Below are 15,072 nucleotides of genomic sequence, written 5' to 3' on the forward strand. Positions count from 1 at the left end.
TGTGTACAGTGCGGGTGGGGGGCTGCTGACCTCGACTGGGGATGTCGTCGGGCGGTGGAAGGAGTACTTCGAGGACCTCCTCAATCCCGTCGTCACGTCTTCCAATGAGGAAGCAGAGGCTGAGGACTCGGGGGTGGGCTCGCCCATCACCGGGGCTGAAGTCACCAAGGTGGTGAGAAAGCTCCTTGGTGGCAAGGCTCCGGGGGTGGATGAGATTCGCCCTGAGTACCTTAAGTCTCTGGATGTTGTAGGACTGTCTTGGCTGACACGTCTCTGCAACATCGCGTGGCGGTCGGGGACAGTGCCTCTGGATTGGCAGACCGGGGTGGTGGTCCCTCTCTTTAAAAAGGGGGATCGGAGGGTGTGTTCCAATTACAGAGGAATCACCCTCCTTAGCCTCCCCGGTAAGGTCTATTCCGGGGTGCTGGAGAGGAGGATCCGGCCGATAGTTGAACCTCGGATCCAGGAGGAACAATGCGGTTTTCGTCCTGGTCGTGGCACACTGGACCAACTCTATACCCTTCATCGGGTACTCGAGGGTTCGTGGGAGTTCGCCCAACCAGTCCACATGTGTTTTGTGGATCTGGAGAAAGCGTTCGACCGCGTCCCTCGTGGTGCCCTGTGGGGGGTGCTCCGGGAGTATGGGGTCCGGGGCCCTCTGCTAAGGGCTGTCCGTTCCCTGTATGACCGCAGCAGGAGCTTGGTTCGCATTGCCGGCAGTAAGTCAGACCTGTTCCCGGTGCGTGTTGGTCTCCGCCAGGGCTGCCCTTTGTCACCGGTTCTGTTCATTACTTTTATGGACAGAATTTCTAGGCGCAGCCAGGGGCCGGAGGGTGTCCGGTTTGGGAGCCTCAGAGTCTCATCTCTGCTGTTTGCGGACGATGTTGTTCTGATGGCTTCAACGAACCAGGACCTTCAGCACGCACTGGGGCGGTTTGCAGCCGAGTGTGTAGCGGCCGGGATGAGGATCAGCACCTCCAAATCCGAGGCCATGGTTCTCCACCGGAAAAAGGTGGCTTCCCCTCTGCAGGTCGGTGGGGAGTCCTTGCCTCAAGTGGAGGAGTTCAAGTATCTCGGGGTCTTGTTCACGAGTGAGGGACGGATGGAGCGTGAGATCGATAGACGGATCGGTGCGGCGTCAGCAGTGATGCGGTCGCTGTATCGGTCTGTCGTGGTGAAGAGGGAGCTGAGTCGGGGGGCAAAGCTCTCGATTTACCGATCGATCTACGTTCCCACCCTCACCTATGGTCATGAGATTTGGGTAATGACCGAAAGGACAAGATCGCGAATACAAGCGGCCGAAATGAGTTTCCTTCGCAGGGTGGCTGGGCGCACCCTCCGAGATCGGGTGAGGAGCTCAGTTACCCGGGAGGAGCTCAGAGTAGAGTCGCTGCTCCTTCACGTCGAAAGGAGCCAGCTGAGGTGGCTCGGGCATCTGTTTCGGATGCCTCCTGGTCGCCTCCCGCGGGAGGTGTTCCAGGCATGTCCTAGTGGGACAAGGCCTCGTGGAAGGCCCAGGACACGGTGGTGGGACTATGTCTCCGAGCTGGCCTGGTGTCGCCTCGGGGTCCCCCCAGAACAGCTGGAGGAGGTGTGTGTGGATCGGGAAGTTTGGGCATCTCTGCTGAGACTGCTGCCCCCGCGACCCGGCCCCGGATAAAGCGGAAGAAAATGGATGGATGGATGGATGGACATAATACAGCTGTTCTTTCAGGCAGAGGCTGGAACATCTGGAACATCTGGAGCATCATCTCTCACTATAAGAAAAGCCCCAGGTTCCTTAGATCCTGTACAGACCTCCTCCTGCAGGGCTGAGCCGGGGGTCAGGGTCCCCTCACAGGCTTTTGTGACGAGTGGTAATGGTTTTGGCTAAATTAAACATCTGTGACCCATCAGGAGAGCGGGGGGACATCACCGGGTTTGGGGCCCTGTGAGCGGGACAGATGTGGAGAGTTGACTTTAGAAAGAGAGGAATGGACCTCTGACCTCTGAGCTGTTCTCCCCTCTCTGAGTGAGAACAGCTCCATCTAAATATAGATCAATTCAACGTGCCCCCCCCCGGCCGGCCCGGTGCTTCCATAGCCCCCGGTCAATAACCCCCCACACACCCTCCCCACAGCCCGACAGGCTGGAGACACCGTGAGGAGACAGAGGAAGTGCTGTGAACCAGGGTGGGCTTTTATACGATCAACGCGCTAGCGCCATCTGCTTTTAGTCTCCTTCAGACTAAAAAAGAAGAAATGAAACGTAATAATATATAAAATGTTTTCGATCGTCATTTATTTCACTTCTGTTCATCACAGAGCTGCCAAAATCACACCTGAGGTTCTAACAATCAATGTGTTCAAATGTTCTGTTTCATCCTAAAAACGCTCCTATACACTGAAAAAATCATTCTCTCCTCTGATGATGATCTTCATAGTTTGATTGGAAAATGAGGGCGTGGCCTGTGAGAGCGTGGCCTGGGCCCAGGTGTCACACAGAAGGATAAAAGTCTTCTTCCCCCTGGACGAGGCCGGGACACGCCCTGCTGACAGAGCAGGAGAGTCTTTGTGGAGATGTTCTGGCAGATGGTTCCTGGTCTGATCCGGGCCGTGTCAGGGCTGATCCGGGCCGTGTCAGGGCTGATCCGGGTCAGAGCTGATCCGGGCCGTGTCGGGCTGATCCGGGTCAGAGCTGATCCGGGCCGTGTCAGAGCTGATCCGTGTCAGAGCTGATCCGTGTCAGAGCTGATCCGGGTCAGAGCTGTGTGGCTTTGAGCTGAGGAAAAAGAGGAGAGAGACTTTAATCCAAAGTGTTTTCTCTGTTATTTTACCAAAGCGCCTGAGCCTCACCACCGGCCCGCCGTCGGAGCGCCGTGTCTCCGCCGCTCGCAGCACGGCGTCGTGAAGAGTCGGGTAAAACATGGAGGTCCCGACGTCGGCGTCGAAAAAGGCAAAGTGGTGGAACTTCTCCAGAACATAGGCTGCAGAACCACAGGACATGAGCGGTGGTTTCTGAGGGAGGTGTGAGGGCGGGTTCACTCACCGTCACAGGACACGATGTAGACCTGCACGTCCAGGCGGAGGAACTCCTTAATCACCTGTGCACCGGAAATCACCGTCAGTACAAGCACTCTGACCACCCGCCCAAACCCAATGACCTCCTGAATCACCTTCAGTAACAAGCACTCTGACCCCCGCCCAAACCCAAAGACCTCCTGAATCACCTTCAGTACAAGCACTCTGACCACCCGCCCAAACCCAAAGACCTCCTTAATCACCTTCAGTACAAGCACTCTGACCACCCGCCCAAACCCAAAGACCTCCTGAATCACCTTCAGTACAAGCACTCTGACCACCCGCCCAAACCCAAAGACCTCCTTAATCACCTTCAGTACAAGCACTCTGACCACCCGCCCAAACCCAATGACCTCCTTAATCACCTTCAGTAACGAGCACTCTGACCACCCGCCCAAACCCAAAGACCTCCTTAATCACCGTCAGTAACAAGCACTCTGACCACCCGCCCAAACCCAAAGACCTCCTTAATCACCTTCAGTAACAAGCACTCTGACCACCCGCCCAAACCCAAAGACCTCCTTAATCACCTTCAGTAACAAGCACTCTGACCACCCGCCCAAACCCAAAGACCTCCTTAATCACCGTCAGTAACAAGCACTCTGACCACCCGCCCAAACCCAAAGACCTCCTTAATCACCTTCAGTACAAGCACTCTGACCACCCGCCCAAACCCAAAGACCTCCTTAATCACCTTCAGTACAAGCACTCTGACCACCCGCCCAAACCCAATGACCTCCTTAATCACCTTCACTAACAAGCACTCTGACCACCCGCCCAAACCCAAAGACCTCCTGAATCACCTTCAGTAACAAGCACTCTGACCACCCGCCCAAACCCAATGACCTCCTTAATCACCTTCACTAACAAGCACTCTGACCACCCGCCCAAACCCAAAGACCTCCTTAATCACCTTCAGTAACAAGCACTCTGACCACCCGCCCAAACCCAAAGACCTCCTTAATCACCTTCAGTAACAAGCACTCTGACCACCCGCCCAAACCCAAAGACCTCCTTAATCACCTTCAGTAATGAGCACTCTGACCACCCGCCCAAACCCAAAGACCTCCTTAATCACCTTCAGTAACAAGCACTCTGACCACCCGCCCAAACCCAAAGACCTCCTTAATCACCTTCAGTAACGAGCACTCTGACCACCCGCCCAAACCCAAAGACCTCCTTAATCACCTTCAGTAACGAGCACTCTGACCACCCGCCCAAACCCAATGACCTCCTTAATCACCTTCAGTAACAAGCACTCTGACCACCCGCCCAAACCCAATGACCTCCTTAATCACCTTCAGTAACAAGCACTCTGACCACCCGCCCAAACCCAAAGACCTCCTGAATCACCTTCAGTACAAGCACTCTGACCACCCGCCCAAACCCAAAGACCTCCTTAATCACCTTCAGTAACAAGCACTCTGACCACCCGCCCAAACCCAATGACCTCCTTAATCACCTTCAGTAACAAGCACTCTGACCACCCGCCCAAACCCAATGACCTCCTTAATCACCTTCAGTAACAAGCACTCTGACCACCCGCCCAAACCCAATGACCTCCTTAATCACCTTCAGTAACAAGCACTCTGACCACCCGCCCAAACCCAATGACCTCCTTAATCACCTTCAGTAACAAGCACTCTGACCACCCGCCCAAACCCAAAGACCTCCTTAATCACCTTCAGTAACGAGCACTCTGACCACCCGCCCAAACCCAATGACCTCCTTAATCACCGTCAGTAACAAGCACTCTGACCACCCGCCCAAACCCAAAGACCTCCTTAATCACCTTCAGTAACAAGCACTCTGACCACCCGCCCAAACCCAAAGACCTCCTTAATCACCTTCAGTAACAAGCACTCTGACCACCCGCCCAAACCCAAAGACCTCCTTAATAACCTTCAGTAACAAGCACTCTGACCACCCGCCCAAACCCAATGACCTCCTTAATCACCTTCAGTAACAAGCACTCTGACCACCCGCCCAAACCCAAAGACCTCCTTAATCACCTTCAGTAACAAGCACTCTGACCACCCGCCCAAACCCAAAGACCTCCTTAATCACCTTCAGTAACGAGCACTCTGACCACCCGCCCAAACCCAAAGACCTCCTTAATCACCTTCAGTAACGAGCACTCTGACCACCCGCCCAAACCCAATGACCTCCTTAATCACCTTCAGTAACAAGCACTCTGACCACCCGCCCAAACCCAAAGACCTCCTTAATCACCTTCAGTACAAGCACTCTGACCACCCGCCCAAACCCAATGACCTCCTTAATAACCTTCAGTAACAAGCACTCTGACCACCCGCCCAAACCCAAAGACCTCCTTAATCACCTTCAGTAACAAGCACTCTGACCACCCGCCCAAACCCAAAGACCTCCTTAATCACCTTCAGTAACAAGCACTCTGACCACCCGCCCAAACCCAAAGACCTCCTTAATCACCTTCAGTAACAAGCACTCTGACCACCCGCCCAAACCCAATGCATGCTGCCCTCTGTGGCTATAGGCCTGTGTAACACCTCATTTGAAAGCTAAGACCCACAAAATTGATATTTTTCCTCGTGTTGTTTCTGTGTTGTGTCACCTTTTTTGTCAAATTTTTGTTGAGTTTTTCTCACTGTTTATTTTTTAATTTTTGGTCACTTGTTGATTGACTTTTTGTCACATCTTTGTTCAGTTTTTGTCATTTTTTGTTGCGTTTACCTTCTTGTTTTCTTGTCATTTGTTGTGGCTGTTTTGGCGCTTTTTTCCCAAGAAGCTTTTTGATTAGGGTAAAGCCAAACTGGAGGTTAACCAAGGCAACAAAAAGTGAAGGAAAACCACCAAAAATAAAATTGAAAAGTGTCAAAAGAGCAACAAAAATGATCCGTGAACCATTATGGTTCCATCTCCCACAGGCCCGAAGGCGAGGGGGGAGTCTCAGATCTACGTGAACGTCAGAGCTCTTACAGCTTTGAGCCCCTTTAAGGCGGAGATGTCGACGAAGGAAACGGCGGAGAAGTCCAGCAGCAGACTGTGCAGCTCCACCGCGGGTACTCCCAGATGCTCGGCCTGCTCGGAGCGCCAGTCCACCTTAACCGGACAGTCCACCTTAACCGGACAGTCCACCTTAACCGGAGAGTCCAGCTCCTGCAGGTGTAAAGCGCTTTGGTCTGTCAGGTCCACGAGGCCTTTCTGCAGGGGGTGGAAGACACACAGACACCGGTCACTCAAGGGTCAGAGGTCAGAGGTCAGACAAAGTCATGTCCACAGAGGTTATGCAGATTATATATATATACCATATATATATCTATACCAGGGGTCGGCAACCCGCGGCTCCGGAGCCGCATGCGGCTCTTTCATCCTTATACTGCGGCTCTGAGTGGCTTGGGAAAATAAATTACAAAAAAAAAAAAAACCTAAGTATTTAATTGAAGTGTGTTTTATTTGTGTTAGTTCTTTAATATTTTAGTTCTAAATTGGAAGATTATTGTGATCTTGACATATTAGAATAAATATATTTTATTGTTTTTCGTCGCTCAAAATAAACGTCATACTCGTGAAAGCCGGTACCCGCCAAAACGCCGCCTTTTCGGCTGTTGCACGGACTTATCTGACATGAAGCACGTGCGTTTGTTGATGCGTTTGCCGTGTTACACGTTGACAGGAGTGGGGTTGAACTGGTGTGACTGTCCCATAGACTGAAAAACTATTGCTATTCTTCAGTATATGGACAGGCCCGACGATGAGCTGGTGTATTTTGCTTTTTGTTTAACCCGATTTGGCGAGAGCCCAACGAGTCAGGAGAGCACGGTGGAGCGAGACGTCCCTGCTCCGCCTCCTCCGGTGTGCGCGGCAGGCAATCTTGTCCACATTCGCCCAATTCTTGACAGATTTTTGACAGAACGCGACAATTCCCAATAATCCGCAACAGCCCGCAGCAGCGCGCAACAGCTCGCAACAGCGCGCAGCAGCGCTGGACGCATATTCGTGACCGTGCGTAATAATTCGTGCAATTAATCGTAACACGCAGTAACAGGTCGCAACAGTTCGTGGGCGCGTGAATCCTCTACCCCGAATCACTACATTCGTGATCCACGGCCACGAATGTGGATTCGTCGCATTCGTGACTTGTCGTCATTATGTGTAAACCCAGCATTAGATGTCAAAAAGTATGTGCGGCTCCCAGTGTTTTATTTTCTGTGGAAACCGGATCAAATGGCTCTTTCGGTGTTAAAGGTTGCCGACCCCTGATCTATACCATGGTCTGGGTGAATACTGGATTCTGATTGGCTGGTGCATTATTTTGGTATAACCGCACACGTAGGCCGGTAGTTAAATCACTGGGATATCACTCCGCTGTGGCGTCGCCATAGCAACGCATGACACAGCTGAATCAGATAAAGGCGTAATTAGTGACTGACAGGAACGTACAGAGCCAGTTCTTCCTATACGCAGACTACGCAAGGTGCGTAGGGCCCCCGTAGCCGTAAGGGCCCCACATCTCAGTCAAACTACGTGTTGTTTCACTGATTAATCAACGCGTTGTTACAGGGACAGGCTCTTTAACAGCCTCACTCACTCTCCGCCTACTTTGCCACATATAACACTAAAATGGAGCAGTCTGCAAGTGAATGAGCAGGAGAGACCGACCGCCTTCACCGTCTCTCCCAACACGCGAGTACTCGTGTCCCCGTGTCTGTCTCCTGGTGCTGGTTTCACCTCATGCCGCCCTCATGCTGCCCTCATGCTGCCCTCATGCCGTCCTCATGCTGCCCTCATACTGCCCTCATACTGCCCTCATGCCGTCCTCATGCCGCCCTCATACTGCCCTCATGCTGCCCTCATGCTGCCCTCATACTGCCCTCATGCCGTCCTCATGCCGCCCTTATACTGCCCTCATGCCGTCCTCATGCTGCCCTCATGCTGCCCTCATGCCGTCCTCATGCTGCCCTCATACTGCCCTCATACTGCCCTCATGCCGTCCTCATGCCGCCCTCATACTGCCCTCATGCTGCCCTCATGCTGCCCTCATGCTGCCCTCATGCTGCCCTCATGCTGCCCTCATGCCGCCCTCATGCCGCCCTCATGCCGCCCTCATGCTGCCCTCATGCCGCCCTCATGCCGCCCTCATGCTGCCCTCATGTTGCCCTCATGCCGCCCTCATGCCGCCCTCATGCTGCCCTCGTTCCGCCCTCATGCCGCCCTCATGCCGCCCTCATGCCGCCCTCATGCCGCCCTCATGCCGCCCTCATGCCGCCCTCATGCTGCCCTCATGCTGCCCTCATGCTGCCCTCGTTCCGCCCTCATGCCGCCCTCATGCTGCCCTCATGCCGCCCTCATGCTGCCCTCATGCCGCCCTCATGCTGCCCTCATGCCGCCCTCATGCTGCCCTCGTTCCGCCCTCATGCCGCCCTCATGCTGCCCTCATGCCGCCCTCATGCTGCCCTCATGCTGCCCTCATGCTACCCTCATGCCGCCCTCATGCTGCCCTCATGCTGCCCTCGTTCCGCCCTCATGCCGCCCTCATGCTGCCCTCATGCTGCCCTCATGCCGCCCTCATGCTGCCCTCATGCCGCCCACATGCTGCCCTCATGCTGCCCTCATACTGCCCTCGTTCCGCCCTCATGCCGCCCTCATGCCGCCCTCATGCTGCCCTCATGCCGCCCTCATGCCGCCCTCATGCTGTCCTCATGCTGCCCTCATGCCGCCCTCATGCTGCCCTCATACTGCCCTCATACTGCCCTCATGCCGCCCTCATGCTGCCCTCATACTGCCCTCATGCCGTCCTCATGCTGCCCTCATACTGCCCTCATGCTGTCCTCATGCCGCCCTCATGCCGCCCTCATGCTGTCCTCATGCTGCCCTCATACTGCCCTCATGCCGTCCTCATGCTGCCCTCATACTGCCCTCATGCTGTCCTCATGCCGCCCTCATGCCGCCCTCATACTGCCCTCATGCTGCCCTCATGCTGTCCTCATGCTGCCCTCATGCTGCCCTCATGCCGTCCTCATGCTGCCCTCATGCCGCCCTCATGCCGTCCTCATGCCGCCCTCATGCCGCCCTCATGCTGTCCTCATGCTGTCCTCATGCTGCCCTCATACTGCCCTCATGCTGCCCTCATACTGCCCTCATGCTGCCCTCATACTGCCCTCATGCCGTCCTCATGCTGCCCTCATACTGCCCTCATACTGCCCTCATGCTGCCCTCATACTGCCCTCATGCTGCCCTCATACTGCCCTCATGCCGTCCTCATGCTGCCCTCATACTGCCCTCATGCTGCCCTCATACTGCCCTCATGCCGTCCTCATGCTGCCCTCGTTCCGCCCTCATGCTGCCCTCATGCCGCCCTCATGCCGCCCTCATGCCGCCCTCATGCTGCCCTCATGCTGCCCTCATGCTGCCCTCATGCTGCCCTCATACTGCCCTCATGCCGTCCTCATGCTGCCCTCATGCTGTCCTCATGCCGCCCTCATGCCGCCCTCATGCCGCCTTCATGCCGCCCTCATGCTGCCCTCATGCCGCCCTCATGCCGTCCTCATGCCGCCCTCATGCCGCCCTCATGCTGCCCTCATGCTGTCCTCATGCTGTCCTCATGCTGCCCTCATGCTGCCCTCATGCCGCCCTCGTGCTGCCCTCATGCTGTCCTCATGCTGCCCTCATGCTGCCCTCATGCCGCCCTCGTGCTGCCCTCATGCTGTCCTCATACTGCCCTCATGCCGTCCTCATGCTGTCCTCATGCCGCCCTCATGCCGTCCTCATGCTGCCCTCATGCCGCCCTCATGCTGCCCTCATGCCGCCCTCATGCTGCCCTCATGCCGCCCTCATGCTGCCCTCATGCCGTCCTCATGCTGCCCTCATGCCGCCCTCATGCCGTCCTCATGCTGCCCTCATGCTGCCCTCATGCCGCCCTCATACTGCCCTCATGCTGCCCTCATGCTGCCCTCACGCCGTCCTCATGCTGCCCTCATGCTGCCCTCATGCCGCCCTCATGCCGCCCTCATACTGCCCTCATGCTGCCCTCATGCTGCCCTCACGCCGCCCTCATACTGCCCTCATGCTGCCCTCATGCTGCCCTCACGCCGTCCTCATGTTGCCCTCATGTTGCCCTCATGCCGCCCTCATGCTGCCCTCATGCCGTCCTCATGCTGCCCTCATGCCGCCCTCATGCCGCCCTCATGCTGCCCTCATGCTGCCCTCATGCCGTCCTCATGCTGCCCTCATGCCGTCCTCATGCTGCCCTCATGCTGCCCTCATGCCGTCCTCATGCTGCCCTCATGCTGTCCTCATGCCGCCCTCATGCCGCCCTCATGCTGCCCTCATGCTGCCCTCATGCCGTCCTCATGCTGCCCTCATGCTGTCCTCATGCTGCCCTCATGCCGCCCTCATGCCGTCCTCATGCTGCCCTCATGCTGCCCTCATGCTGCCCTCATGCCGCCCTCATGCCGTCCTCATGCTGCCCTCATGCTGCCCTCATGCCGCCCTCATACTGCCCTCATGCTGTCCTCATGCTGTCCTCATGCCGCCCTCATGCCGTCCTCATGCTGCCCTCATGCCGCCCTCATGCCGCCCTCATGCCGCCCTCATGCTGCCCTCATGCCGTCCTCATGCTGCCCTCATGCCGTCCTCATGCTGCCCTCATGCTGCCCTCATGCCGCCCTCATGCCGTCCTCATGCCGCCCTCATGTTGCCCTCATGTTGCCCTCATGCTGCCCTCATGCCGCCCTCATGCCGTCCTCATGCTGCCCTCATGCCGTCCTCATGCTGCCCTCATGCCGTCCTCATGCTGCCCTCATGCTGCCCTCATGCCGCCCTCATGCCGTCCTCATGCCGCCCTCATGCTGCCCTCATGCCGCCCTCATGCTTTCCTCATGCCGCTCTCATGCCGCCCTCATGCCGCCCTCATGCTGCCCTCATGCCGCCCTCATGCTTTCCTCATGCCGCCCTCATGCCGCCCTCATGCCGTCCTCATGCTGCCCTCATGCTGTCCTCATGCTGCCCTCATGTTGCCCTCATGCTGCCCTCATGCCGCCCTCATGCCGCCCTCATGCCGTCCTCATGCTGCCCTCATGCCGCCCTCATGCCGCCCTCATGCCGTCCTCATGCTGCCCTCATGCCGCCCTCATGCTTTCCTCATGCCGCCCTCATGCTGCCCTCATGCCGCCCTCATGCCGTCCTCATGCTGCCCTCATGCCGCCCTCATGCTGCCCTCATACTGCCCTCATACTGCCCTCATGCCGCCCTCATGCTGCCCTCATACTGCCCTCATGCCGTCCTCATGCTGCCCTCATACTGCCCTCATGCTGTCCTCATGCCGCCCTCATGCCGCCCTCATGCTGTCCTCATGCTGCCCTCATACTGCCCTCATGCCGTCCTCATGCTGCCCTCATACTGCCCTCATGCTGTCCTCATGCCGCCCTCATGCCGCCCTCATACTGCCCTCATGCTGCCCTCATGCTGTCCTCATGCTGCCCTCATGCTGCCCTCATGCCGTCCTCATGCTGCCCTCATGCCGCCCTCATGCCGTCCTCATGCCGCCCTCATGCCGCCCTCATGCTGTCCTCATGCTGTCCTCATGCTGCCCTCATACTGCCCTCATGCTGCCCTCATACTGCCCTCATGCTGCCCTCATACTGCCCTCATGCCGTCCTCATGCTGCCCTCATACTGCCCTCATACTGCCCTCATGCTGCCCTCATACTGCCCTCATGCTGCCCTCATACTGCCCTCATACTGCCCTCATACTGCCCTCATGCTGCCCTCATGCTGCCCTCATGCCGTCCTCATGCTGCCCTCATACTGCCCTCATACTGCCCTCATACTGCCCTCATACTGCCCTCATGCTGCCCTCATACTGCCCTCATGCTGCCCTCATACTGCCCTCATACTGCCCTCATACTGCCCTCATACTGCCCTCATACTGCCCTCATGCTGCCCTCATACTGCCCTCATACTGCCCTCATGCCGTCCTCATGCTGCCCTCATACTGCCCTCATGCTGCCCTCATACTGCCCTCATGCCGTCCTCATGCTGCCCTCGTTCCGCCCTCATGCTGCCCTCATGCCGCCCTCATGCCGCCCTCATGCCGCCCTCATGCTGCCCTCATGCTGCCCTCATGCTGCCCTCATGCTGCCCTCATACTGCCCTCATGCCGTCCTCATGCTGCCCTCATGCTGTCCTCATGCCGCCCTCATGCCGCCCTCATGCCGCCTTCATGCCGCCCTCATGCTGCCCTCATGCCGCCCTCATGCCGTCCTCATGCCGCCCTCATGCCGCCCTCATGCTGCCCTCATGCTGTCCTCATGCTGTCCTCATGCTGCCCTCATGCTGCCCTCATGCCGCCCTCGTGCTGCCCTCATGCTGTCCTCATGCTGCCCTCATGCTGCCCTCATGCCGCCCTCGTGCTGCCCTCATGCTGTCCTCATACTGCCCTCATGCCGTCCTCATGCTGTCCTCATGCCGCCCTCATGCCGTCCTCATGCTGCCCTCATGCCGCCCTCATGCTGCCCTCATACTGCCCTCATGCTGCCCTCATGCCGCCCTCATGCTGCCCTCATGCCGCCCTCATGCTGCCCTCATGCCGCCCTCATGCTGCCCTCATGCCGTCCTCATGCTGCCCTCATGCCGCCCTCATGCCGTCCTCATGCTGCCCTCATGCTGCCCTCATGCCGCCCTCATACTGCCCTCATGCTGCCCTCATGCTGCCCTCACGCCGTCCTCATGCTGCCCTCATGCTGCCCTCATGCCGCCCTCATGCCGCCCTCATACTGCCCTCATGCTGCCCTCATGCTGCCCTCACGCCGCCCTCATACTGCCCTCATGCTGCCCTCACGCCGTCCTCATGTTGCCCTCATGTTGCCCTCATGCCGCCCTCATGCTGCCCTCATGCCGTCCTCATGCTGCCCTCATGCTGCCCTCATGCCGCCCTCATGCCGCCCTCATGCTGCCCTCATGCTGCCCTCATGCCGTCCTCATGCTGCCCTCATGCCGTCCTCATGCTGCCCTCATGCTGCCCTCATGCCGTCCTCATGCTGCCCTCATGCTGTCCTCATGCCGCCCTCATGCCGCCCTCATGCTGCCCTCATGCTGCCCTCATGCCGTCCTCATGCTGCCCTCATGCTGTCCTCATGCTGCCCTCATGCCGCCCTCATGCCGTCCTCATGCTGCCCTCATGCTGCCCTCATGCTGCCCTCATGCCGCCCTCATGCCGTCCTCATGCTGCCCTCATGCTGCCCTCATGCCGCCCTCATACTGCCCTCATGCTGTCCTCATGCTGTCCTCATGCCGCCCTCATGCCGTCCTCATGCTGCCCTCATGCCGCCCTCATGCCGCCCTCATGCCGCCCTCATGCTGCCCTCATGCCGTCCTCATGCTGCCCTCATGCCGTCCTCATGCTGCCCTCATGCTGCCCTCATGCCACCCTCATGCCGTCCTCATGCCGCCCTCATGTTGCCCTCATGTTGCCCTCATGCTGCCCTCATGCCGCCCTCATGCCGTCCTCATGCTGCCCTCATGCTGCCCTCATGCTGCCCTCATGCCGCCCTCATGCTTTCCTCATGCCGCCCTCATGCCGCCCTCATGCCGCCCTCATGCTGCCCTCATGCCGCCCTCATGCTTTCCTCATGCCGCCCTCATGCCGCCCTCATGCCGTCCTCATGCTGCCCTCATGCTGTCCTCATGCTGCCCTCATGTTGCCCTCATGCTGCCCTCATGCCGCCCTCATGCCGCCCTCATGCCGTCCTCATGCTGCCCTCATGCCGCCCTCATGCCGCCCTCATGCCGTCCTCATGCTGCCCTCATGCCGCCCTCATGCTTTCCTCATGCCGCCCTCATGCTGCCCTCATGCTGCCCTCATGCCGTCCTCATGCTGCCCTCATGCTGTCCTCATGCCGCCCTCATGCCGCCCTCATGCTGCCCTCATGCTGCCCTCATGCCGTCCTCATGCTGCCCTCATGCTGTCCTCATGCTGCCCTCATGCCGCCCTCATGCCGTCCTCATGCTGCCCTCATGCTGCCCTCATGCTGCCCTCATGCCGCCCTCATGCCGTCCTCATGCTGCCCTCATGCTGCCCTCATGCCGCCCTCATACTGCCCTCATGCTGTCCTCATGCTGTCCTCATGCCGCCCTCATGCCGTCCTCATGCTGCCCTCATGCCGCCCTCATGCCGCCCTCATGCCGCCCTCATGCTGCCCTCATGCCGTCCTCATGCTGCCCTCATGCCGTCCTCATGCTGCCCTCATGCTGCCCTCATGCCGCCCTCATGCCGTCCTCATGCCGCCCTCATGTTGCCCTCATGTTGCCCTCATGCTGCCCTCATGCCGCCCTCATGCCGTCCTCATGCTGCCCTCATGCCGTCCTCATGCTGCCCTCATGCTGCCCTCATGCCGCCCTCATGCTTTCCTCATGCCGCCCTCATGCCGCCCTCATGCCGCCCTCATGCTGCCCTCATGCCGCCCTCATGCTGCCCTCATGCCGCCCTCATGCTTTCCTCATGCCGCCCTCATGCCGCCCTCATGCCGCCCTCATGCTGCCCTCATGCCGCCCTCATGCTTTCCTCATGCCGCCCTCATGCCGCCCTCATGCCGTCCTCATGCTGCCCTCATGCTGTCCTCATGCTGCCCTCATGTTGCCCTCATGCCGCCCTCATGCCGCCCTCATGCCGCCCTCATGCCGTCCTCATGCTGCCCTCATGCCGCCCTCATGCCGCCCTCATGCCGTCCTCATGCTGCCCTCATGCCGCCCTCATGCTTTCCTCATGCCGCCCTCATGCTGCCCTCATGCCGCCCTCATGCCGTCCTCATGCTGCCCTCATGCTGCCCTCATGCCGCCCTCATGCTTTCCTCATGGGGCAGAGGGGGCCAAAGGGGCGCCTGAGATGGACCGCGGGCAAAAGGGGCGCCTGAGATGGACCATGGGCCAAAGGGGCGCCTGAGATGGGCCGCGGGCCAAAGGAGCGACTGAGATGGACCGCGGGCCAAAGGGGCGCCTGAGATGGACCGCGGGCCAAAGGGGCGCCTGAGATGGAC

General features: G+C 58.3%; 1 protein-coding gene across 1 annotated transcript in view; it reads right to left on the reverse strand.

Moving 5' to 3' along the window:
- Nucleotides 1-2,707: 2,707 nt before the first annotated feature.
- LOC306959962 (chloride anion exchanger-like) overlaps nucleotides 2,708-15,072 on the reverse strand; it is a gene marked incomplete at both ends in the record, with an annotated part of 40,885 nt that continues 28,520 nt past the window's right edge. The window contains 4 exons of the mRNA XM_079552220.1: nucleotides 2,708-2,760; nucleotides 2,816-2,965; nucleotides 3,028-3,082; nucleotides 6,018-6,242. Of these exons, the coding sequence (XP_079408346.1) occupies nucleotides 2,708-2,760; nucleotides 2,816-2,965; nucleotides 3,028-3,082; nucleotides 6,018-6,242 (483 nt within the window). The remainder of the gene's footprint in view (nucleotides 2,761-2,815; nucleotides 2,966-3,027; nucleotides 3,083-6,017; nucleotides 6,243-15,072) is intronic.

Source organism: Gobius niger (genome assembly GCF_951799975.1).
Source record: "Gobius niger genome assembly, chromosome: 2".
NCBI classification, from domain to species: Eukaryota; Metazoa; Chordata; class Actinopteri; order Gobiiformes; family Gobiidae; genus Gobius; species Gobius niger.